This window comes from Triturus cristatus, chromosome 3_2, assembly GCF_964204655.1.
Source record: "Triturus cristatus chromosome 3_2, aTriCri1.1, whole genome shotgun sequence".
Taxonomy (NCBI): Eukaryota; Metazoa; Chordata; class Amphibia; order Caudata; family Salamandridae; genus Triturus; species Triturus cristatus.
In genome coordinates this window covers 1,041,955,524-1,041,981,365 of record NC_140584.1, presented here as the reverse complement: position 1 = coordinate 1,041,981,365, position 25,842 = coordinate 1,041,955,524, and the positions used below count along the sequence as shown (strand labels likewise).

Genomic DNA, 25,842 nt, shown 5'->3' with positions numbered 1-25,842 from the left:
CTGCAACAATCTCATGTCGAGCCTCTGAAGAGGGCGGAAGCCCAGAAACGCGTCAGGCTCTACTATCGTTGACACGAGAGCTGTAATCACAGAAGGACGGAGTGTTGACTTTACCCTGAAAATTGCTTCGAGAAATGTGCTCGTAACAAGCTGCTGGGGAGTGCGGCCTTGCCTGCGGGCAACTTTGGAGCTTGATGTTTGTGCGGCGGCCCGGCCGTAAAGGATCGCACCACCCCATATCCAAGGGGGCCATGAAGGACCAGCAGCAGGGGATCAATGTTTTCACCCGTTCCTTCGGGTCCATCCAGGGCATCACAACAGTCAAATCATTGTAGGGGACACGAACTACCTTTCCCATAAGACATTGCAAGGATTCACCTAATGCAAAGCTCACCTGAGGGCGGTTAATCACAAAGGTGTGGGCGTGTCTACTGCAACAATCTCATGTCGAGCCTCTGAAGAGGGCGGAAGCCCAGAAACGCGTCAGGCTCTACTATCGTTGACACGAGAGCTGTAATCACAGAAGGACGGAGTGTTGACTTTACCCTGAAAATTGCTTCGAGAAATGTGCTCGTAACAAGCTGCTGGGGAGTGCGGCCTTGCCTGCGGGCAACTTTGGAGCTTGATGTTTGTGCGGCGGCCCGGCCGTAAAGGATCGCACCACCCCATATCCAAGGGGGCCATGAAGGACCAGCAGCAGGGGATCAATGTTTTCACCCGTTCCTTCGGGTCCATCCAGGGCATCACAACAGTCAAATCATTGTAGGGGACACGAACTACCTTTCCCATAAGACATTGCAAGGATTCACCTAATGCAAAGCTCACCTGAGGGCGGTTAATCACAAAGGTGTGGGCGTGTCTACTGCAACAATCTCATGTCGAGCCTCTGAAGAGGGCGGAAGCCCAGAAACGCGTCAGGCTCTACTATCGTTGACACGAGAGCTGTAATCACAGAAGGACGGAGTGTTGACTTTACCCTGAAAATTGCTTCGAGAAATGTGCTCGTAACAAGCTGCTGGGGAGTGCGGCCTTGCCTGCGGGCAACTTTGGAGCTTGATGTTTGTGCGGCGGCCCGGCCGTAAAGGATCGCACCACCCCATATCCAAGGGGGCCATGAAGGACCAGCAGCAGGGGATCAATGTTTTCACCCGTTCCTTCGGGTCCATCCAGGGCATCACAACAGTCAAATCATTGTAGGGGACACGAACTACCTTTCCCATAAGACATTGCAAGGATTCACCTAATGCAAAGCTCACCTGAGGGCGGTTAATCACAAAGGTGTGGGCGTGTCTACTGCAACAATCTCATGTCGAGCCTCTGAAGAGGGCGGAAGCCCAGAAACGCGTCAGGCTCTACTATCGTTGACACGAGAGCTGTAATCACAGAAGGACGGAGTGTTGACTTTACCCTGAAAATTGCTTCGAGAAATGTGCTCGTAACAAGCTGCTGGGGAGTGCGGCCTTGCCTGCGGGCAACTTTGGAGCTTGATGTTTGTGCGGCGGCCCGGCCGTAAAGGATCGCACCACCCCATATCCAAGGGGGCCATGAAGGACCAGCAGCAGGGGATCAATGTTTTCACCCGTTCCTTCGGGTCCATCCAGGGCATCACAACAGTCAAATCATTGTAGGGGACACGAACTACCTTTCCCATAAGACATTGCAAGGATTCACCTAATGCAAAGCTCACCTGAGGGCGGTTAATCACAAAGGTGTGGGCGTGTCTACTGCAACAATCTCATGTCGAGCCTCTGAAGAGGGCGGAAGCCCAGAAACGCGTCAGGCTCTACTATCGTTGACACGAGAGCTGTAATCACAGAAGGACGGAGTGTTGACTTTACCCTGAAAATTGCTTCGAGAAATGTGCTCGTAACAAGCTGCTGGGGAGTGCGGCCTTGCCTGCGGGCAACTTTGGAGCTTGATGTTTGTGCGGCGGCCCGGCCGTAAAGGATCGCACCACCCCATATCCAAGGGGGCCATGAAGGACCAGCAGCAGGGGATCAATGTTTTCACCCGTTCCTTCGGGTCCATCCAGGGCATCACAACAGTCAAATCATTGTAGGGGACACGAACTACCTTTCCCATAAGACATTGCAAGGATTCACCTAATGCAAAGCTCACCTGAGGGCGGTTAATCACAAAGGTGTGGGCGTGTCTACTGCAACAATCTCATGTCGAGCCTCTGAAGAGGGCGGAAGCCCAGAAACGCGTCAGGCTCTACTATCGTTGACACGAGAGCTGTAATCACAGAAGGACGGAGTGTTGACTTTACCCTGAAAATTGCTTCGAGAAATGTGCTCGTAACAAGCTGCTGGGGAGTGCGGCCTTGCCTGCGGGCAACTTTGGAGCTTGATGTTTGTGCGGCGGCCCGGCCGTAAAGGATCGCACCACCCCATATCCAAGGGGGCCATGAAGGACCAGCAGCAGGGGATCAATGTTTTCACCCGTTCCTTCGGGTCCATCCAGGGCATCACAACAGTCAAATCATTGTAGGGGACACGAACTACCTTTCCCATAAGACATTGCAAGGATTCACCTAATGCAAAGCTCACCTGAGGGCGGTTAATCACAAAGGTGTGGGCGTGTCTACTGCAACAATCTCATGTCGAGCCTCTGAAGAGGGCGGAAGCCCAGAAACGCGTCAGGCTCTACTATCGTTGACACGAGAGCTGTAATCACAGAAGGACGGAGTGTTGACTTTACCCTGAAAATTGCTTCGAGAAATGTGCTCGTAACAAGCTGCTGGGGAGTGCGGCCTTGCCTGCGGGCAACTTTGGAGCTTGATGTTTGTGCGGCGGCCCGGCCGTAAAGGATCGCACCACCCCATATCCAAGGGGGCCATGAAGGACCAGCAGCAGGGGATCAATGTTTTCACCCGTTCCTTCGGGTCCATCCAGGGCATCACAACAGTCAAATCATTGTAGGGGACACGAACTACCTTTCCCATAAGACATTGCAAGGATTCACCTAATGCAAAGCTCACCTGAGGGCGGTTAATCACAAAGGTGTGGGCGTGTCTACTGCAACAATCTCATGTCGAGCCTCTGAAGAGGGCGGAAGCCCAGAAACGCGTCAGGCTCTACTATCGTTGACACGAGAGCTGTAATCACAGAAGGACGGAGTGTTGACTTTACCCTGAAAATTGCTTCGAGAAATGTGCTCGTAACAAGCTGCTGGGGAGTGCGGCCTTGCCTGCGGGCAACTTTGGAGCTTGATGTTTGTGCGGCGGCCCGGCCGTAAAGGATCGCACCACCCCATATCCAAGGGGGCCATGAAGGACCAGCAGCAGGGGATCAATGTTTTCACCCGTTCCTTCGGGTCCATCCAGGGCATCACAACAGTCAAATCATTGTAGGGGACACGAACTACCTTTCCCATAAGACATTGCAAGGATTCACCTAATGCAAAGCTCACCTGAGGGCGGTTAATCACAAAGGTGTGGGCGTGTCTACTGCAACAATCTCATGTCGAGCCTCTGAAGAGGGCGGAAGCCCAGAAACGCGTCAGGCTCTACTATCGTTGACACGAGAGCTGTAATCACAGAAGGACGGAGTGTTGACTTTACCCTGAAAATTGCTTCGAGAAATGTGCTCGTAACAAGCTGCTGGGGAGTGCGGCCTTGCCTGCGGGCAACTTTGGAGCTTGATGTTTGTGCGGCGGCCCGGCCGTAAAGGATCGCACCACCCCATATCCAAGGGGGCCATGAAGGACCAGCAGCAGGGGATCAATGTTTTCACCCGTTCCTTCGGGTCCATCCAGGGCATCACAACAGTCAAATCATTGTAGGGGACACGAACTACCTTTCCCATAAGACATTGCAAGGATTCACCTAATGCAAAGCTCACCTGAGGGCGGTTAATCACAAAGGTGTGGGCGTGTCTACTGCAACAATCTCATGTCGAGCCTCTGAAGAGGGCGGAAGCCCAGAAACGCGTCAGGCTCTACTATCGTTGACACGAGAGCTGTAATCACAGAAGGACGGAGTGTTGACTTTACCCTGAAAATTGCTTCGAGAAATGTGCTCGTAACAAGCTGCTGGGGAGTGCGGCCTTGCCTGCGGGCAACTTTGGAGCTTGATGTTTGTGCGGCGGCCCGGCCGTAAAGGATCGCACCACCCCATATCCAAGGGGGCCATGAAGGACCAGCAGCAGGGGATCAATGTTTTCACCCGTTCCTTCGGGTCCATCCAGGGCATCACAACAGTCAAATCATTGTAGGGGACACGAACTACCTTTCCCATAAGACATTGCAAGGATTCACCTAATGCAAAGCTCACCTGAGGGCGGTTAATCACAAAGGTGTGGGCGTGTCTACTGCAACAATCTCATGTCGAGCCTCTGAAGAGGGCGGAAGCCCAGAAACGCGTCAGGCTCTACTATCGTTGACACGAGAGCTGTAATCACAGAAGGACGGAGTGTTGACTTTACCCTGAAAATTGCTTCGAGAAATGTGCTCGTAACAAGCTGCTGGGGAGTGCGGCCTTGCCTGCGGGCAACTTTGGAGCTTGATGTTTGTGCGGCGGCCCGGCCGTAAAGGATCGCACCACCCCATATCCAAGGGGGCCATGAAGGACCAGCAGCAGGGGATCAATGTTTTCACCCGTTCCTTCGGGTCCATCCAGGGCATCACAACAGTCAAATCATTGTAGGGGACACGAACTACCTTTCCCATAAGACATTGCAAGGATTCACCTAATGCAAAGCTCACCTGAGGGCGGTTAATCACAAAGGTGTGGGCGTGTCTACTGCAACAATCTCATGTCGAGCCTCTGAAGAGGGCGGAAGCCCAGAAACGCGTCAGGCTCTACTATCGTTGACACGAGAGCTGTAATCACAGAAGGACGGAGTGTTGACTTTACCCTGAAAATTGCTTCGAGAAATGTGCTCGTAACAAGCTGCTGGGGAGTGCGGCCTTGCCTGCGGGCAACTTTGGAGCTTGATGTTTGTGCGGCGGCCCGGCCGTAAAGGATCGCACCACCCCATATCCAAGGGGGCCATGAAGGACCAGCAGCAGGGGATCAATGTTTTCACCCGTTCCTTCGGGTCCATCCAGGGCATCACAACAGTCAAATCATTGTAGGGGACACGAACTACCTTTCCCATAAGACATTGCAAGGATTCACCTAATGCAAAGCTCACCTGAGGGCGGTTAATCACAAAGGTGTGGGCGTGTCTACTGCAACAATCTCATGTCGAGCCTCTGAAGAGGGCGGAAGCCCAGAAACGCGTCAGGCTCTACTATCGTTGACACGAGAGCTGTAATCACAGAAGGACGGAGTGTTGACTTTACCCTGAAAATTGCTTCGAGAAATGTGCTCGTAACAAGCTGCTGGGGAGTGCGGCCTTGCCTGCGGGCAACTTTGGAGCTTGATGTTTGTGCGGCGGCCCGGCCGTAAAGGATCGCACCACCCCATATCCAAGGGGGCCATGAAGGACCAGCAGCAGGGGATCAATGTTTTCACCCGTTCCTTCGGGTCCATCCAGGGCATCACAACAGTCAAATCATTGTAGGGGACACGAACTACCTTTCCCATAAGACATTGCAAGGATTCACCTAATGCAAAGCTCACCTGAGGGCGGTTAATCACAAAGGTGTGGGCGTGTCTACTGCAACAATCTCATGTCGAGCCTCTGAAGAGGGCGGAAGCCCAGAAACGCGTCAGGCTCTACTATCGTTGACACGAGAGCTGTAATCACAGAAGGACGGAGTGTTGACTTTACCCTGAAAATTGCTTCGAGAAATGTGCTCGTAACAAGCTGCTGGGGAGTGCGGCCTTGCCTGCGGGCAACTTTGGAGCTTGATGTTTGTGCGGCGGCCCGGCCGTAAAGGATCGCACCACCCCATATCCAAGGGGGCCATGAAGGACCAGCAGCAGGGGATCAATGTTTTCACCCGTTCCTTCGGGTCCATCCAGGGCATCACAACAGTCAAATCATTGTAGGGGACACGAACTACCTTTCCCATAAGACATTGCAAGGATTCACCTAATGCAAAGCTCACCTGAGGGCGGTTAATCACAAAGGTGTGGGCGTGTCTACTGCAACAATCTCATGTCGAGCCTCTGAAGAGGGCGGAAGCCCAGAAACGCGTCAGGCTCTACTATCGTTGACACGAGAGCTGTAATCACAGAAGGACGGAGTGTTGACTTTACCCTGAAAATTGCTTCGAGAAATGTGCTCGTAACAAGCTGCTGGGGAGTGCGGCCTTGCCTGCGGGCAACTTTGGAGCTTGATGTTTGTGCGGCGGCCCGGCCGTAAAGGATCGCACCACCCCATATCCAAGGGGGCCATGAAGGACCAGCAGCAGGGGATCAATGTTTTCACCCGTTCCTTCGGGTCCATCCAGGGCATCACAACAGTCAAATCATTGTAGGGGACACGAACTACCTTTCCCATAAGACATTGCAAGGATTCACCTAATGCAAAGCTCACCTGAGGGCGGTTAATCACAAAGGTGTGGGCGTGTCTACTGCAACAATCTCATGTCGAGCCTCTGAAGAGGGCGGAAGCCCAGAAACGCGTCAGGCTCTACTATCGTTGACACGAGAGCTGTAATCACAGAAGGACGGAGTGTTGACTTTACCCTGAAAATTGCTTCGAGAAATGTGCTCGTAACAAGCTGCTGGGGAGTGCGGCCTTGCCTGCGGGCAACTTTGGAGCTTGATGTTTGTGCGGCGGCCCGGCCGTAAAGGATCGCACCACCCCATATCCAAGGGGGCCATGAAGGACCAGCAGCAGGGGATCAATGTTTTCACCCGTTCCTTCGGGTCCATCCAGGGCATCACAACAGTCAAATCATTGTAGGGGACACGAACTACCTTTCCCATAAGACATTGCAAGGATTCACCTAATGCAAAGCTCACCTGAGGGCGGTTAATCACAAAGGTGTGGGCGTGTCTACTGCAACAATCTCATGTCGAGCCTCTGAAGAGGGCGGAAGCCCAGAAACGCGTCAGGCTCTACTATCGTTGACACGAGAGCTGTAATCACAGAAGGACGGAGTGTTGACTTTACCCTGAAAATTGCTTCGAGAAATGTGCTCGTAACAAGCTGCTGGGGAGTGCGGCCTTGCCTGCGGGCAACTTTGGAGCTTGATGTTTGTGCGGCGGCCCGGCCGTAAAGGATCGCACCACCCCATATCCAAGGGGGCCATGAAGGACCAGCAGCAGGGGATCAATGTTTTCACCCGTTCCTTCGGGTCCATCCAGGGCATCACAACAGTCAAATCATTGTAGGGGACACGAACTACCTTTCCCATAAGACATTGCAAGGATTCACCTAATGCAAAGCTCACCTGAGGGCGGTTAATCACAAAGGTGTGGGCGTGTCTACTGCAACAATCTCATGTCGAGCCTCTGAAGAGGGCGGAAGCCCAGAAACGCGTCAGGCTCTACTATCGTCGACACGAGAGCTGTAATCACAGAAGGACGGAGTGTTGACTTTACCCTGAAAATTGCTTCGAGAAATGTGCTCGTAACAAGCTGCTGGGGAGTGCGGCCTTGCCTGCGGGCAACTTTGGAGCTTGATGTTTGTGCGGCGGCCCGGCCGTAAAGGATCGCACCACCCCATATCCAAGGGGGCCATGAAGGACCAGCAGCAGGGGATCAATGTTTTCACCCGTTCCTTCGGGTCCATCCAGGGCATCACAACAGTCAAATCATTGTAGGGGACACGAACTACCTTTCCCATAAGACATTGCAAGGATTCACCTAATGCAAAGCTCACCTGAGGGCGGTTAATCACAAAGGTGTGGGCGTGTCTACTGCAACAATCTCATGTCGAGCCTCTGAAGAGGGCGGAAGCCCAGAAACGCGTCAGGCTCTACTATCGTTGACACGAGAGCTGTAATCACAGAAGGACGGAGTGTTGACTTTACCCTGAAAATTGCTTCGAGAAATGTGCTCGTAACAAGCTGCTGGGGAGTGCGGCCTTGCCTGCGGGCAACTTTGGAGCTTGATGTTTGTGCGGCGGCCCGGCCGTAAAGGATCGCACCACCCCATATCCAAGGGGGCCATGAAGGACCAGCAGCAGGGGATCAATGTTTTCACCCGTTCCTTCGGGTCCATCCAGGGCATCACAACAGTCAAATCATTGTAGGGAACACGAACTACCTTTCCCATAAGACATTGCAAGGATTCACCTAATGCAAAGCTCACCTGAGGGCGGTTAATCACAAAGGTGTGGGCGTGTCTACTGCAACAATCTCATGTCGAGCCTCTGAAGAGGGCGGAAGCCCAGAAACGCGTCAGGCTCTACTATCGTTGACACGAGAGCTGTAATCACAGAAGGACGGAGTGTTGACTTTACCCTGAAAATTGCTTCGAGAAATGTGCTCGTAACAAGCTGCTGGGGAGTGCGGCCTTGCCTGCGGGCAACTTTGGAGCTTGATGTTTGTGCGGCGGCCCGGCCGTAAAGGATCGCACCACCCCATATCCAAGGGGGCCATGAAGGACCAGCAGCAGGGGATCAATGTTTTCACCCGTTCCTTCGGGTCCATCCAGGGCATCACAACAGTCAAATCATTGTAGGGGACACGAACTACCTTTCCCATAAGACATTGCAAGGATTCACCTAATGCAAAGCTCACCTGAGGGCGGTTAATCACAAAGGTGTGGGCGTGTCTACTGCAACAATCTCATGTCGAGCCTCTGAAGAGGGCGGAAGCCCAGAAACGCGTCAGGCTCTACTATCGTTGACACGAGAGCTGTAATCACAGAAGGACGGAGTGTTGACTTTACCCTGAAAATTGCTTCGAGAAATGTGCTCGTAACAAGCTGCTGGGGAGTGCGGCCTTGCCTGCGGGCAACTTTGGAGCTTGATGTTTGTGCGGCGGCCCGGCCGTAAAGGATCGCACCACCCCATATCCAAGGGGGCCATGAAGGACCAGCAGCAGGGGATCAATGTTTTCACCCGTTCCTTCGGGTCCATCCAGGGCATCACAACAGTCAAATCATTGTAGGGGACACGAACTACCTTTCCCATAAGACATTGCAAGGATTCACCTAATGCAAAGCTCACCTGAGGGCGGTTAATCACAAAGGTGTGGGCGTGTCTACTGCAACAATCTCATGTCGAGCCTCTGAAGAGGGCGGAAGCCCAGAAACGCGTCAGGCTCTACTATCGTTGACACGAGAGCTGTAATCACAGAAGGACGGAGTGTTGACTTTACCCTGAAAATTGCTTCGAGAAATGTGCTCGTAACAAGCTGCTGGGGAGTGCGGCCTTGCCTGCGGGCAACTTTGGAGCTTGATGTTTGTGCGGCGGCCCGGCCGTAAAGGATCGCACCACCCCATATCCAAGGGGGCCATGAAGGACCAGCAGCAGGGGATCAATGTTTTCACCCGTTCCTTCGGGTCCATCCAGGGCATCACAACAGTCAAATCATTGTAGGGGACACGAACTACCTTTCCCATAAGACATTGCAAGGATTCACCTAATGCAAAGCTCACCTGAGGGCGGTTAATCACAAAGGTGTGGGCGTGTCTACTGCAACAATCTCATGTCGAGCCTCTGAAGAGGGCGGAAGCCCAGAAACGCGTCAGGCTCTACTATCGTTGACACGAGAGCTGTAATCACAGAAGGACGGAGTGTTGACTTTACCCTGAAAATTGCTTCGAGAAATGTGCTCGTAACAAGCTGCTGGGGAGTGCGGCCTTGCCTGCGGGCAACTTTGGAGCTTGATGTTTGTGCGGCGGCCCGGCCGTAAAGGATCGCACCACCCCATATCCAAGGGGGCCATGAAGGACCAGCAGCAGGGGATCAATGTTTTCACCCGTTCCTTCGGGTCCATCCAGGGCATCACAACAGTCAAATCATTGTAGGGGACACGAACTACCTTTCCCATAAGACATTGCAAGGATTCACCTAATGCAAAGCTCACCTGAGGGCGGTTAATCACAAAGGTGTGGGCGTGTCTACTGCAACAATCTCATGTCGAGCCTCTGAAGAGGGCGGAAGCCCAGAAACGCGTCAGGCTCTACTATCGTTGACACGAGAGCTGTAATCACAGAAGGACGGAGTGTTGACTTTACCCTGAAAATTGCTTCGAGAAATGTGCTCGTAACAAGCTGCTGGGGAGTGCGGCCTTGCCTGCGGGCAACTTTGGAGCTTGATGTTTGTGCGGCGGCCCGGCCGTAAAGGATCGCACCACCCCATATCCAAGGGGGCCATGAAGGACCAGCAGCAGGGGATCAATGTTTTCACCCGTTCCTTCGGGTCCATCCAGGGCATCACAACAGTCAAATCATTGTAGGGGACACGAACTACCTTTCCCATAAGACATTGCAAGGATTCACCTAATGCAAAGCTCACCTGAGGGCGGTTAATCACAAAGGTGTGGGCGTGTCTACTGCAACAATCTCATGTCGAGCCTCTGAAGAGGGCGGAAGCCCAGAAACGCGTCAGGCTCTACTATCGTTGACACGAGAGCTGTAATCACAGAAGGACGGAGTGTTGACTTTACCCTGAAAATTGCTTCGAGAAATGTGCTCGTAACAAGCTGCTGGGGAGTGCGGCCTTGCCTGCGGGCAACTTTGGAGCTTGATGTTTGTGCGGCGGCCCGGCCGTAAAGGATCGCACCACCCCATATCCAAGGGGGCCATGAAGGACCAGCAGCAGGGGATCAATGTTTTCACCCGTTCCTTCGGGTCCATCCAGGGCATCACAACAGTCAAATCATTGTAGGGGACACGAACTACCTTTCCCATAAGACATTGCAAGGATTCACCTAATGCAAAGCTCACCTGAGGGCGGTTAATCACAAAGGTGTGGGCGTGTCTACTGCAACAATCTCATGTCGAGCCTCTGAAGAGGGCGGAAGCCCAGAAACGCGTCAGGCTCTACTATCGTTGACACGAGAGCTGTAATCACAGAAGGACGGAGTGTTGACTTTACCCTGAAAATTGCTTCGAGAAATGTGCTCGTAACAAGCTGCTGGGGAGTGCGGCCTTGCCTGCGGGCAACTTTGGAGCTTGATGTTTGTGCGGCGGCCCGGCCGTAAAGGATCGCACCACCCCATATCCAAGGGGGCCATGAAGGACCAGCAGCAGGGGATCAATGTTTTCACCCGTTCCTTCGGGTCCATCCAGGGCATCACAACAGTCAAATCATTGTAGGGGACACGAACTACCTTTCCCATAAGACATTGCAAGGATTCACCTAATGCAAAGCTCACCTGAGGGCGGTTAATCACAAAGGTGTGGGCGTGTCTACTGCAACAATCTCATGTCGAGCCTCTGAAGAGGGCGGAAGCCCAGAAACGCGTCAGGCTCTACTATCGTTGACACGAGAGCTGTAATCACAGAAGGACGGAGTGTTGACTTTACCCTGAAAATTGCTTCGAGAAATGTGCTCGTAACAAGCTGCTGGGGAGTGCGGCCTTGCCTGCGGGCAACTTTGGAGCTTGATGTTTGTGCGGCGGCCCGGCCGTAAAGGATCGCACCACCCCATATCCAAGGGGGCCATGAAGGACCAGCAGCAGGGGATCAATGTTTTCACCCGTTCCTTCGGGTCCATCCAGGGCATCACAACAGTCAAATCATTGTAGGGGACACGAACTACCTTTCCCATAAGACATTGCAAGGATTCACCTAATGCAAAGCTCACCTGAGGGCGGTTAATCACAAAGGTGTGGGCGTGTCTACTGCAACAATCTCATGTCGAGCCTCTGAAGAGGGCGGAAGCCCAGAAACGCGTCAGGCTCTACTATCGTCGACACGAGAGCTGTAATCACAGAAGGACGGAGTGTTGACTTTACCCTGAAAATTGCTTCGAGAAATGTGCTCGTAACAAGCTGCTGGGGAGTGCGGCCTTGCCTGCGGGCAACTTTGGAGCTTGATGTTTGTGCGGCGGCCCGGCCGTAAAGGATCGCACCACCCCATATCCAAGGGGGCCATGAAGGACCAGCAGCAGGGGATCAATGTTTTCACCCGTTCCTTCGGGTCCATCCAGGGCATCACAACAGTCAAATCATTGTAGGGGACACGAACTACCTTTCCCATAAGACATTGCAAGGATTCACCTAATGCAAAGCTCACCTGAGGGCGGTTAATCACAAAGGTGTGGGCGTGTCTACTGCAACAATCTCATGTCGAGCCTCTGAAGAGGGCGGAAGCCCAGAAACGCGTCAGGCTCTACTATCGTTGACACGAGAGCTGTAATCACAGAAGGACGGAGTGTTGACTTTACCCTGAAAATTGCTTCGAGAAATGTGCTCGTAACAAGCTGCTGGGGAGTGCGGCCTTGCCTGCGGGCAACTTTGGAGCTTGATGTTTGTGCGGCGGCCCGGCCGTAAAGGATCGCACCACCCCATATCCAAGGGGGCCATGAAGGACCAGCAGCAGGGGATCAATGTTTTCACCCGTTCCTTCGGGTCCATCCAGGGCATCACAACAGTCAAATCATTGTAGGGAACACGAACTACCTTTCCCATAAGACATTGCAAGGATTCACCTAATGCAAAGCTCACCTGAGGGCGGTTAATCACAAAGGTGTGGGCGTGTCTACTGCAACAATCTCATGTCGAGCCTCTGAAGAGGGCGGAAGCCCAGAAACGCGTCAGGCTCTACTATCGTTGACACGAGAGCTGTAATCACAGAAGGACGGAGTGTTGACTTTACCCTGAAAATTGCTTCGAGAAATGTGCTCGTAACAAGCTGCTGGGGAGTGCGGCCTTGCCTGCGGGCAACTTTGGAGCTTGATGTTTGTGCGGCGGCCCGGCCGTAAAGGATCGCACCACCCCATATCCAAGGGGGCCATGAAGGACCAGCAGCAGGGGATCAATGTTTTCACCCGTTCCTTCGGGTCCATCCAGGGCATCACAACAGTCAAATCATTGTAGGGGACACGAACTACCTTTCCCATAAGACATTGCAAGGATTCACCTAATGCAAAGCTCACCTGAGGGCGGTTAATCACAAAGGTGTGGGCGTGTCTACTGCAACAATCTCATGTCGAGCCTCTGAAGAGGGCGGAAGCCCAGAAACGCGTCAGGCTCTACTATCGTTGACACGAGAGCTGTAATCACAGAAGGACGGAGTGTTGACTTTACCCTGAAAATTGCTTCGAGAAATGTGCTCGTAACAAGCTGCTGGGGAGTGCGGCCTTGCCTGCGGGCAACTTTGGAGCTTGATGTTTGTGCGGCGGCCCGGCCGTAAAGGATCGCACCACCCCATATCCAAGGGGGCCATGAAGGACCAGCAGCAGGGGATCAATGTTTTCACCCGTTCCTTCGGGTCCATCCAGGGCATCACAACAGTCAAATCATTGTAGGGGACACGAACTACCTTTCCCATAAGACATTGCAAGGATTCACCTAATGCAAAGCTCACCTGAGGGCGGTTAATCACAAAGGTGTGGGCGTGTCTACTGCAACAATCTCATGTCGAGCCTCTGAAGAGGGCGGAAGCCCAGAAACGCGTCAGGCTCTACTATCGTTGACACGAGAGCTGTAATCACAGAAGGACGGAGTGTTGACTTTACCCTGAAAATTGCTTCGAGAAATGTGCTCGTAACAAGCTGCTGGGGAGTGCGGCCTTGCCTGCGGGCAACTTTGGAGCTTGATGTTTGTGCGGCGGCCCGGCCGTAAAGGATCGCACCACCCCATATCCAAGGGGGCCATGAAGGACCAGCAGCAGGGGATCAATGTTTTCACCCGTTCCTTCGGGTCCATCCAGGGCATCACAACAGTCAAATCATTGTAGGGGACACGAACTACCTTTCCCATAAGACATTGCAAGGATTCACCTAATGCAAAGCTCACCTGAGGGCGGTTAATCACAAAGGTGTGGGCGTGTCTACTGCAACAATCTCATGTCGAGCCTCTGAAGAGGGCGGAAGCCCAGAAACGCGTCAGGCTCTACTATCGTTGACACGAGAGCTGTAATCACAGAAGGACGGAGTGTTGACTTTACCCTGAAAATTGCTTCGAGAAATGTGCTCGTAACAAGCTGCTGGGGAGTGCGGCCTTGCCTGCGGGCAACTTTGGAGCTTGATGTTTGTGCGGCGGCCCGGCCGTAAAGGATCGCACCACCCCATATCCAAGGGGGCCATGAAGGACCAGCAGCAGGGGATCAATGTTTTCACCCGTTCCTTCGGGTCCATCCAGGGCATCACAACAGTCAAATCATTGTAGGGGACACGAACTACCTTTCCCATAAGACATTGCAAGGATTCACCTAATGCAAAGCTCACCTGAGGGCGGTTAATCACAAAGGTGTGGGCGTGTCTACTGCAACAATCTCATGTCGAGCCTCTGAAGAGGGCGGAAGCCCAGAAACGCGTCAGGCTCTACTATCGTTGACACGAGAGCTGTAATCACAGAAGGACGGAGTGTTGACTTTACCCTGAAAATTGCTTCGAGAAATGTGCTCGTAACAAGCTGCTGGGGAGTGCGGCCTTGCCTGCGGGCAACTTTGGAGCTTGATGTTTGTGCGGCGGCCCGGCCGTAAAGGATCGCACCACCCCATATCCAAGGGGGCCATGAAGGACCAGCAGCAGGGGATCAATGTTTTCACCCGTTCCTTCGGGTCCATCCAGGGCATCACAACAGTCAAATCATTGTAGGGGACACGAACTACCTTTCCCATAAGACATTGCAAGGATTCACCTAATGCAAAGCTCACCTGAGGGCGGTTAATCACAAAGGTGTGGGCGTGTCTACTGCAACAATCTCATGTCGAGCCTCTGAAGAGGGCGGAAGCCCAGAAACGCGTCAGGCTCTACTATCGTTGACACGAGAGCTGTAATCACAGAAGGACGGAGTGTTGACTTTACCCTGAAAATTGCTTCGAGAAATGTGCTCGTAACAAGCTGCTGGGGAGTGCGGCCTTGCCTGCGGGCAACTTTGGAGCTTGATGTTTGTGCGGCGGCCCGGCCGTAAAGGATCGCACCACCCCATATCCAAGGGGGCCATGAAGGACCAGCAGCAGGGGATCAATGTTTTCACCCGTTCCTTCGGGTCCATCCAGGGCATCACAACAGTCAAATCATTGTAGGGGACACGAACTACCTTTCCCATAAGACATTGCAAGGATTCACCTAATGCAAAGCTCACCTGAGGGCGGTTAATCACAAAGGTGTGGGCGTGTCTACTGCAACAATCTCATGTCGAGCCTCTGAAGAGGGCGGAAGCCCAGAAACGCGTCAGGCTCTACTATCGTTGACACGAGAGCTGTAATCACAGAAGGACGGAGTGTTGACTTTACCCTGAAAATTGCTTCGAGAAATGTGCTCGTAACAAGCTGCTGGGGAGTGCGGCCTTGCCTGCGGGCAACTTTGGAGCTTGATGTTTGTGCGGCGGCCCGGCCGTAAAGGATCGCACCACCCCATATCCAAGGGGGCCATGAAGGACCAGCAGCAGGGGATCAATGTTTTCACCCGTTCCTTCGGGTCCATCCAGGGCATCACAACAGTCAAATCATTGTAGGGGACACGAACTACCTTTCCCATAAGACATTGCAAGGATTCACCTAATGCAAAGCTCACCTGAGGGCGGTTAATCACAAAGGTGTGGGCGTGTCTACTGCAACAATCTCATGTCGAGCCTCTGAAGAGGGCGGAAGCCCAGAAACGCGTCAGGCTCTACTATCGTTGACACGAGAGCTGTAATCACAGAAGGACGGAGTGTTGACTTTACCCTGAAAATTGCTTCGAGAAATGTGCTCGTAACAAGCTGCTGGGGAGTGCGGCCTTGCCTGCGGGCAACTTTGGAGCTTGATGTTTGTGCGGCGGCCCGGCCGTAAAGGATCGCACCACCCCATATCCAAGGGGGCCATGAAGGACCAGCAGCAGGGGATCAATGTTTTCACCCGTTCCTTCGGGTCCATCCAGGGCATCACAACAGTCAAATCATTGTAGGGGACACGAACTACCTTTCCCATAAGACATTGCAAGGATTCACCTAATGCAAAGCTCACCTGAGGGCGGTTAATCACAAAGGTGTGGGCGTGTCTACTGCAACAATCTCATGTCGAGCCTCTGAAGAGGGCGGAAGCCCAGAAACGCGTCAGGCTCTACTATCGTTGACACGAGAGCTGTAATCACAGAAGGACGGAGTGTTGACTTTACCCTGAAAATTGCTTCGAGAAATGTGCTCGTAACAAGCTGCTGGGGAGTGCGGCCTTGCCTGCGGGCAACTTTGGAGCTTGATGTTTGTGCGGCGGCCCGGCCGTAAAGGATCGCACCACCCCATATCCAAGGGGGCCATGAAGGACCAGCAGCAGGGGATCAATGTTTTCACCCGTTCCTTCGGGTCCATCCAGGGCATCACAACAGTCAAATCATTGTAGGGGACACGAACTACCTTTCCCATAAGACATTGCAAGGATTCACCTAATGCAAAGCTCACCTGAGGGCGGTTAATCACAAAGGTGTGGGCGTGTCTACTGCAACAATCTCATGTCGAGCCTCTGAAGAGGGCGGAAGCCCAGAAACGCGTCAGGCTCTACTATCGTTGACACGAGAGCTGTAATCACAGAAGGACGGAGTGTTGACTTTACCCTGAAAATTGCTTCGAGAAATGTGCTCGTAACAAGCTGCTGGGGAGTGCGGCCTTGCCTGCGGGCAACTTTGGAGCTTGATGTTTGTGCGGCGGCCCGGCCGTAAAGGATCGCACCACCCCATATCCAAGGGGGCCATGAAGGACCAGCAGCAGGGGATCAATGTTTTCACCCGTTCCTTCGGGTCCATCCAGGGCATCACAACAGTCAAATCATTGTAGGGGACACGAACTACCTTTCCCATAAGACATTGCAAGGATTCACCTAATGCAAAGCTCACCTGAGGGCGGTTAATCACAAAGGTGTGGGCGTGTCTACTGCAACAATCTCATGTCGAGCCTCTGAAGAGGGCGGAAGCCCAGAAACGCGTCAGGCTCTACTATCGTTGACACGAGAGCTGTAATCACAGAAGGACGGAGTGTTGACTTTACCCTGAAAATTGCTTCGAGAAATGTGCTCGTAACAAGCTGCTGGGGAGTGCGGCCTTGCCTGCGGGCAACTTTGGAGCTTGATGTTTGTGCGGCGGCCCGGCCGTAAAGGATCGCACCACCCCATATCCAAGGGGGCCATGAAGGACCAGCAGCAGGGGATCAATGTTTTCACCCGTTCCTTCGGGTCCATCCAGGGCATCACAACAGTCAAATCATTGTAGGGGACACGAACTACCTTTCCCATAAGACATTGCAAGGATTCACCTAATGCAAAGCTCACCTGAGGGCGGTTAATCACAAAGGTGTGGGCGTGTCTACTGCAACAATCTCATGTCGAGCCTCTGAAGAGGGCGGAAGCCCAGAAACGCGTCAGGCTCTACTATCGTTGACACGAGAGCTGTAATCACAGAAGGACGGAGTGTTGACTTTACCCTGAAAATTGCTTCGAGAAATGTGCTCGTAACAAGCTGCTGGGGAGTGCGGCCTTGCCTGCGGGCAACTTTGGAGCTTGATGTTTGTGCGGCGGCCCGGCCGTAAAGGATCGCACCACCCCATATCCAAGGGGGCCATGAAGGACCAGCAGCAGGGGATCAATGTTTTCACCCGTTCCTTCGGGTCCATCCAGGGCATCACAACAGTCAAATCATTGTAGGGGACACGAACTACCTTTCCCATAAGACATTGCAAGGATTCACCTAATGCAAAGCTCACCTGAGGGCGGTTAATCACAAAGGTGTGGGCGTGTCTACTGCAACAATCTCATGTCGAGCCTCTGAAGAGGGCGGAAGCCCAGAAACGCGTCAGGCTCTACTATCGTTGACACGAGAGCTGTAATCACAGAAGGACGGAGTGTTGACTTTACCCTGAAAATTGCTTCGAGAAATGTGCTCGTAACAAGCTGCTGGGGAGTGCGGCCTTGCCTGCGGGCAACTTTGGAGCTTGATGTTTGTGCGGCGGCCCGGCCGTAAAGGATCGCACCACCCCATATCCAAGGGGGCCATGAAGGACCAGCAGCAGGGGATCAATGTTTTCACCCGTTCCTTCGGGTCCATCCAGGGCATCACAACAGTCAAATCATTGTAGGGGACACGAACTACCTTTCCCATAAGACATTGCAAGGATTCACCTAATGCAAAGCTCACCTGAGGGCGGTTAATCACAAAGGTGTGGGCGTGTCTACTGCAACAATCTCATGTCGAGCCTCTGAAGAGGGCGGAAGCCCAGAAACGCGTCAGGCTCTACTATCGTTGACACGAGAGCTGTAATCACAGAAGGACGGAGTGTTGACTTTACCCTGAAAATTGCTTCGAGAAATGTGCTCGTAACAAGCTGCTGGGGAGTGCGGCCTTGCCTGCGGGCAACTTTGGAGCTTGATGTTTGTGCGGCGGCCCGGCCGTAAAGGATCGCACCACCCCATATCCAAGGGGGCCATGAAGGACCAGCAGCAGGGGATCAATGTTTTCACCCGTTCCTTCGGGTCCATCCAGGGCATCACAACAGTCAAATCATTGTAGGGGACACGAACTACCTTTCCCATAAGACATTGCAAGGATTCACCTAATGCAAAGCTCACCTGAGGGCGGTTAATCACAAAGGTGTGGGCGTGTCTACTGCAACAATCTCATGTCGAGCCTCTGAAGAGGGCGGAAGCCCAGAAACGCGTCAGGCTCTACTATCGTTGACACGAGAGCTGTAATCACAGAAGGACGGAGTGTTGACTTTACCCTGAAAATTGCTTCGAGAAATGTGCTCGTAACAAGCTGCTGGGGAGTGCGGCCTTGCCTGCGGGCAACTTTGGAGCTTGATGTTTGTGCGGCGGCCCGGCCGTAAAGGATCGCACCACCCCATATCCAAGGGGGCCATGAAGGACCAGCAGCAGGGGATCAATGTTTTCACCCGTTCCTTCGGGTCCATCCAGGGCATCACAACAGTCAAATCATTGTAGGGGACACGAACTACCTTTCCCATAAGACATTGCAAGGATTCACCTAATGCAAAGCTCACCTGAGGGCGGTTAATCACAAAGGTGTGGGCGTGTCTACTGCAACAATCTCATGTCGAGCCTCTGAAGAGGGCGGAAGCCCAGAAACGCGTCAGGCTCTACTATCGTTGACACGAGAGCTGTAATCACAGAAGGACGGAGTGTTGACTTTACCCTGAAAATTGCTTCGAGAAATGTGCTCGTAACAAGCTGCTGGGGAGTGCGGCCTTGCCTGCGGGCAACTTTGGAGCTTGATGTTTGTGCGGCGGCCCGGCCGTAAAGGATCGCACCACCCCATATCCAAGGGGGCCATGAAGGACCAGCAGCAGGGGATCAATGTTTTCACCCGTTCCTTCGGGTCCATCCAGGGCATCACAACAGTCAAATCATTGTAGGGGACACGAACTACCTTTCCCATAAGACATTGCAAGGATTCACCTAATGCAAAGCTCACCTGAGGGCGGTTAATCACAAAGGTGTGGGCGTGTCTACTGCAACAATCTCATGTCGAGCCTCTGAAGAGGGCGGAAGCCCAGAAACGCGTCAGGCTCTACTATCGTTGACACGAGAGCTGTAATCACAGAAGGACGGAGTGTTGACTTTACCCTGAAAATTGCTTCGAGAAATGTGCTCGTAACAAGCTGCTGGGGAGTGCGGCCTTGCCTGCGGGCAACTTTGGAGCTTGATGTTTGTGCGGCGGCCCGGCCGTAAAGGATCGCACCACCCCATATCCAAGGGGGCCATGAAGGACCAGCAGCAGGGGATCAATGTTTTCACCCGTTCCTTCGGGTCCATCCAGGGCATCACAACAGTCAAATCATTGTAGGGAACACGAACTACCTTTCCCATAAGACATTGCAAGGATTCACCTAATGCAAAGCTCACCTGAGGGCGGTTAATCACAAAGGTGTGGGCGTGTCTACTGCAACAATCTCATGTCGAGCCTCTGAAGAGGGCGGAAGCCCAGAAACGCGTCAGGCTCTACTATCGTTGACACGAGAGCTGTAATCACAGAAGGACGGAGTGTTGACTTTACCCTGAAAATTGCTTCGAGAAATGTGCTCGTAACAAGCTGCTGGGGAGTGCGGCCTTGCCTGCGGGCAACTTTGGAGCTTGATGTTTGTGCGGCGGCCCGGCCGTAAAGGATCGCACCACCCCATATCCAAGGGGGCCATGAAGGACCAGCAGCAGGGGATCAATGTTTTCACCCGTTCCTTCGGGTCCATCCAGGGCATCACAACAGTCAAATCATTGTAGGGGACACGAACTACCTTTCCCATAAGACATTGCAAGGATTCACCTAATGCAAAGCTCACCTGAGGGCGGTTAATCACAAAGGTGTGGGCGTGTCTACTGCAACAATCTCATGTCGAGCCTCTGAAGAGGGCGGAAGCCCAGAAACGCGTCAGGCTCTACTATCGTTGACACGAGAGCTGTAATCACAGAAGGACGGAGTGTTGACTTTACCCTGAAAATTGCTTCGAGAAATGTGCTCGTAACAAGCTGCTGGGGAGTGCGGCCTTGCCTGCGGGCAACTTTGGAGCTTGATGTTTGTGCGGCGGCCCGGCCGTAAAGGATCGCACCACCCCATATCCAAGGGGGCCATGAAGGACCAGCAGCAGGGGATCAATGTTTTCACCCGTTCCTTCGGGTCCATCCAGGGCATCACAACAGTCAAATCATTGTAGGGGACACGAACTACCTTTCCCATAAGACATTGCAAGGATTCACCTAATGCAAAGCTCACCTGAGGGCGGTTAATCACAAAGGTGTGGGCGTGTCTACTGCAACAATCTCATGTCGAGCCTCTGAAGAGGGCGGAAGCCCAGAAACGCGTCAGGCTCTACTATCGTTGACACGAGAGCTGTAATCACAGAAGGACGGAGTGTTGACTTTACCCTGAAAATTGCTTCGAGAAATGTGCTCGTAACAAGCTGCTGGGGAGTGCGGCCTTGCCTGCGGGCAACTTTGGAGCTTGATGTTTGTGCGGCGGCCCGGCCGTAAAGGATCGCACCACCCCATATCCAAGGGGGCCATGAAGGACCAGCAGCAGGGGATCAATGTTTTCACCCGTTCCTTCGGGTCCATCCAGGGCATCACAACAGTCAAATCATTGTAGGGGACACGAACTACCTTTCCCATAAGACATTGCAAGGATTCACCTAATGCAAAGCTCACCTGAGGGCGGTTAATCACAAAGGTGTGGGCGTGTCTACTGCAACAATCTCATGTCGAGCCTCTGAAGAGGGCGGAAGCCCAGAAACGCGTCAGGCTCTACTATCGTTGACACGAGAGCTGTAATCACAGAAGGACGGAGTGTTGACTTTACCCTGAAAATTGCTTCGAGAAATGTGCTCGTAACAAGCTGCTGGGGAGTGCGGCCTTGCCTGCGGGCAACTTTGGAGCTTGATGTTTGTGCGGCGGCCCGGCCGTAAAGGATCGCACCACCCCATATCCAAGGGGGCCATGAAGGACCAGCAGCAGGGGATCAATGTTTTCACCCGTTCCTTCGGGTCCATCCAGGGCATCACAACAGTCAAATCATTGTAGGGGACACGAACTACCTTTCCCATAAGACATTGCAAGGATTCACCTAATGCAAAGCTCACCTGAGGGCGGTTAATCACAAAGGTGTGGGCGTGTCTACTGCAACAATCTCATGTCGAGCCTCTGAAGAGGGCGGAAGCCCAGAAACGCGTCAGGCTCTACTATCGTTGACCCGAGAGCTGTAATCACAGAAGGACGGAGTGTTGACTTTACCCTGAAAATTGCTTCGAGAAATGTGCTCGTAACAAGCTGCTGGGGAGTGCGGCCTTGCCTGCGGGCAACTTTGGAGCTTGATGTTTGTGCGGCGGCCCGGCCGTAAAGGATCGCACCACCCCATATCCAAGGGGGCCATGAAGGACCAGCAGCAGGGGATCAATGTTTTCACCCGTTCCTTCGGGTCCATCCAGGGCATCACAACAGTCAAATCATTGTAGGGGACACGAACTACCTTTCCCATAAGACATTGCAAGGATTCACCTAATGCAAAGCTCACCTGAGGGCGGTTAATCACAAAGGTGTGGGCGTGTCTACTGCAACAATCTCATGTCGAGCCTCTGAAGAGGGCGGAAGCCCAGAAACGCGTCAGGCTCTACTATCGTTGACACGAGAGCTGTAATCACAGAAGGACGGAGTGTTGACTTTACCCTGAAAATTGCTTCGAGAAATGTGCTCGTAACAAGCTGCTGGGGAGTGCGGCCTTGCCTGCGGGCAACTTTGGAGCTTGATGTTTGTGCGGCGGCCCGGCCGTAAAGGATCGCACCACCCCATATCCAAGGGGGCCATGAAGGACCAGCAGCAGGGGATCAATGTTTTCACCCGTTCCTTCGGGTCCATCCAGGGCATCACAACAGTCAAATCATTGTAGGGGACACGAACTACCTTTCCCATAAGACATTGCAAGGATTCACCTAATGCAAAGCTCACCTGAGGGCGGTTAATCACAAAGGTGTGGGCGTGTCTACTGCAACAATCTCATGTCGAGCCTCTGAAGAGGGCGGAAGCCCAGAAACGCGTCAGGCTCTACTATCGTTGACACGAGAGCTGTAATCACAGAAGGACGGAGTGTTGACTTTACCCTGAAAATTGCTTCGAGAAATGTGCTCGTAACAAGCTGCTGGGGAGTGCGGCCTTGCCTGCGGGCAACTTTGGAGCTTGATATATATATATATATATATATATATTTTCCATAGGGACCTTTAGTCCAAGGTACAGCCCGAACGGCTGAACAGAATTACTTGAAATTTGGCAGAGGTAGTCCTCAGGTCAGGGATGTGCCTTTTGCAGGTCTGGTGTCAATCTGTTCAGTAGTTCCTGAGAAAATCAAAAGTAAAATCATATATATATCTGGGCGGAGCCTAACCACACATCTCATCCTGAGATCTGATTGGCTGTCAGCACTTCATCCAAGAAGTGTTGGCAGCCATCTTGGGACCAATATACATGATAGCACCTCATTAAAAAGCATTGCAGTTAATAGAAGGTTTTGTACTTTTCAATATAAATTTGTCTGTCTCTCCTTGTACTATAATTGCATTAGTTTATTTTGAAATTCTTTTTAGAAGTTGCCCTAAGAATTTACTACATAACAGTGGCCCAGCATACCTCAACGATTGAATCATCTTTCACAACACTTCCAGACACCTTTGCTCATCTTGTACAACTCCTACGTATATGGAAAATCTGATCAGCAGCTCAGCCTTCTCCCTAAAGTGTGGAATGACCAGCCACTACATATAGGAGCCTCCTCCTCGCACCTCTGGAGCACAAATTGAAACTTGTTATTGAGTCCTTCTGCTCTCACTCCTTCTTGTGCTTCTTTTTCTTGTCATTTGATGCCTTGGAGGAGGGAGACTAGCATGATTTTGACTGTGCTCTGGAACGCATAGAGCGCAGCTCCTCAATGGACATAAAGTGCAAGAGGCTGCACTGCTCACACAGCTAGGAGCTGTGCTTGGGCACCAACCACCACAAGCAAACCTTGACTGCAGTGATAGGACTTGAGCCCTGACGTTTTAAGAGGTGACATACTTCCTAGTACTGAAAAGACGTTGAAAATCTAGATTTTTTTTTTTTAAATGTTTCACAGAGCTGCTCTTGGTTTGTGTTGAAGGGACCAGATAAAAGGTAACTGACGGATTGCGTGGGTGACTACTTGCCTCCAGTGTCATCACGCCCATGGTGGAACAAGACTGAGATGGAGCTGAACGGCACCTATCGTAAAGGATAGCTATAGCAAAATTTTAAGATCCAGTATGCCACATAGTGATACTCAAAAGGTAAGGAATCTGCATGTAGGAGTATCCATCAGAAAAACAATTTACTTATCTTCGGTAATGCTCTTTCTGACAGATACGTAACTACAGATTACTCACCTCTTGAGCACCCCCAGGCCCCAGACTGGATCTCGAGATTTTTCTCAGCATTGATCCCACGGACCAACAGGTGACGTCATGCAGCTCCACCAAAGAAGCGACATAGAAGCCTCATATAAGGGCCAGTCAGTTTCTTTCTCGACTGTCTGCGCTGTTAGACGTCAAAGCCGATATCTGAATAGATGTGACAGTGTGCCGATCTCTAGAGTTGAAACTTTTTATAGACTAAAAAAGAAACAGTTGCACCGAACGGGGCGGTGAGGATTCTGCAGTTACATAAGAGTATCCAACAGAAAGAACATTTCCAAAGGTAAGTAACGTGTTCTTATGATTGATACTTGTAACCACAGATTCCACACCTTGTGAATAAATAGCAAAGCAGTACCTCCCAATCCAAAAAATTCTTGTGAGACCTAATGAGCAAAGTGTCCCTTCTGACCGCCCTGGCTATCAAGACAGTAGTGTTTAGTTAACATGCCTGATCGGATATCCTAAATAGGGACTCCGCATGCCAACGCAGTGTTAGAAGCCTTGGCTCTGGTCGTATGAGCCCTCAGTCACCAACACAGGCAAGTGCTGGGAGAGAATTACAAGTTACTGAAAGCTACCGAACCTTCTGTAGGAAAGGATAGGGAATTAACAACTTTACTAACACTTTAAACTGCACATCACTAACCAGATAACTGACTACCACCAGTTCTAGACAAGGGTGATGCCAGAAGCCACATCCTTTTGCTACCTCATTAGCTGTGCCACAAGGGACGGGAGTGGCACTCCATGCTGTCAATATGTGGGCTACGCTGATAGAGAAATCAAAATGTTTCTACTTACCTTCACATTCACAGCCTCCTCCCTTTGCCCTGTTTGCAACAGCAGCAGTGTAAGAACGAGCATCCAAAATGAGAAGTTTCTGTGGAGCTCCTCCATTCTCCAAACTGGCACCAGCAGTTAGCGAAGAGTCTGCAACAAGATAACAGAGTTGATGATCCCATTCTCTACCAAGTACTCTACATATTTAAGTACAGCTATCATTTCTCCTCATCCCCCCAAAACGTACGTTATGTAAACACATGTATTGAATAGAAACTGAAATTGCATTTACATAGTGCTTACTACACCATAGGAGGTGTTGAAGAACTTTACAGTGAACAGCATGCTGCCCTGGAGTCCAAAGTTAGTGGCCAGTCCAATGCTTATTGGTATTTGTCTGCACCCTGGGGGGGGGGGGGGAATCCAGCAAACATTGCCAACAATTACAATGACGCGTATTGGTCCAATTTTAGTTCATTAATTACATAATAAATTCCAATCTATTGAGGAAATATGAATTTTGTGATCAGTTATGTCCCCTATCGTAGACCCCAACGGCTCCATGTACATGCTATAAGTACATGTATGTTCCCTCCTGTTCCAGTTTTGAAGACGCAAATATATGTGCGTCCACCGTCAACATGTCCTCTTTCAGATCCGCCATGAATGGGTCAGATATTCCATTCCTAAGTATGAAAGGCCACCGACTTTATGTGGTTCACTTTCCACATTTTACAGATTCAGGCGAGTAGGCCCCGAATTCTGTCATCAAGCCTTTTCCTGCCTTCTGCTTCTGAAAGCTCCAGTCTGAGCCTGCATCTGTATCCATGAACTTTGTCCTAATCCCTGCGCGGCTAACGGTGCCTGATCCAGCATATTGCTTGCCAAAGACTGTATTTCACCTTCAAGATTATCTCCTCCCTCCTCGTCCGATGCATTCCTGTCTAGTAGTTTAGGTAAACATTCCTCCAGCTACCGTGCAAAGGGGCCAGGCCTCGCTGTCCTCATGCAAGTAATTCATAGCCCCGTTACCATGGAATATTCCTACCCCCTCGCATCTCATGTAGACACTTAGACGCTTGTACACGCACTAACAGTCAGTATAGAATAGATTCTATCCTAGAGACCTTTCCTTTTGGATAACACAGTTCTTTAAACATAGGATATTAGATATGATTTGGAATTAGGTTGACATAACCCCAGACTTCT

General features: G+C 51.9%; 1 protein-coding gene across 3 annotated transcripts in view; it reads right to left on the bottom strand.

The window, feature by feature from the left end:
- Window positions 1–25,842, bottom strand: part of MTMR4 (myotubularin related protein 4) — a 651,646-nt gene that overhangs the window by 278,517 nt on the left and 347,287 nt on the right. For all 3 annotated transcript variants that reach the window (XM_085649730.1, XM_085649731.1, XM_085649732.1), the window contains one exon: window positions 24,655–24,783. In XM_085649730.1, coding sequence (XP_085505856.1) covers window positions 24,655–24,783 — 129 coding nt within the window. The remainder of the gene's footprint in view (window positions 1–24,654; window positions 24,784–25,842) is intronic.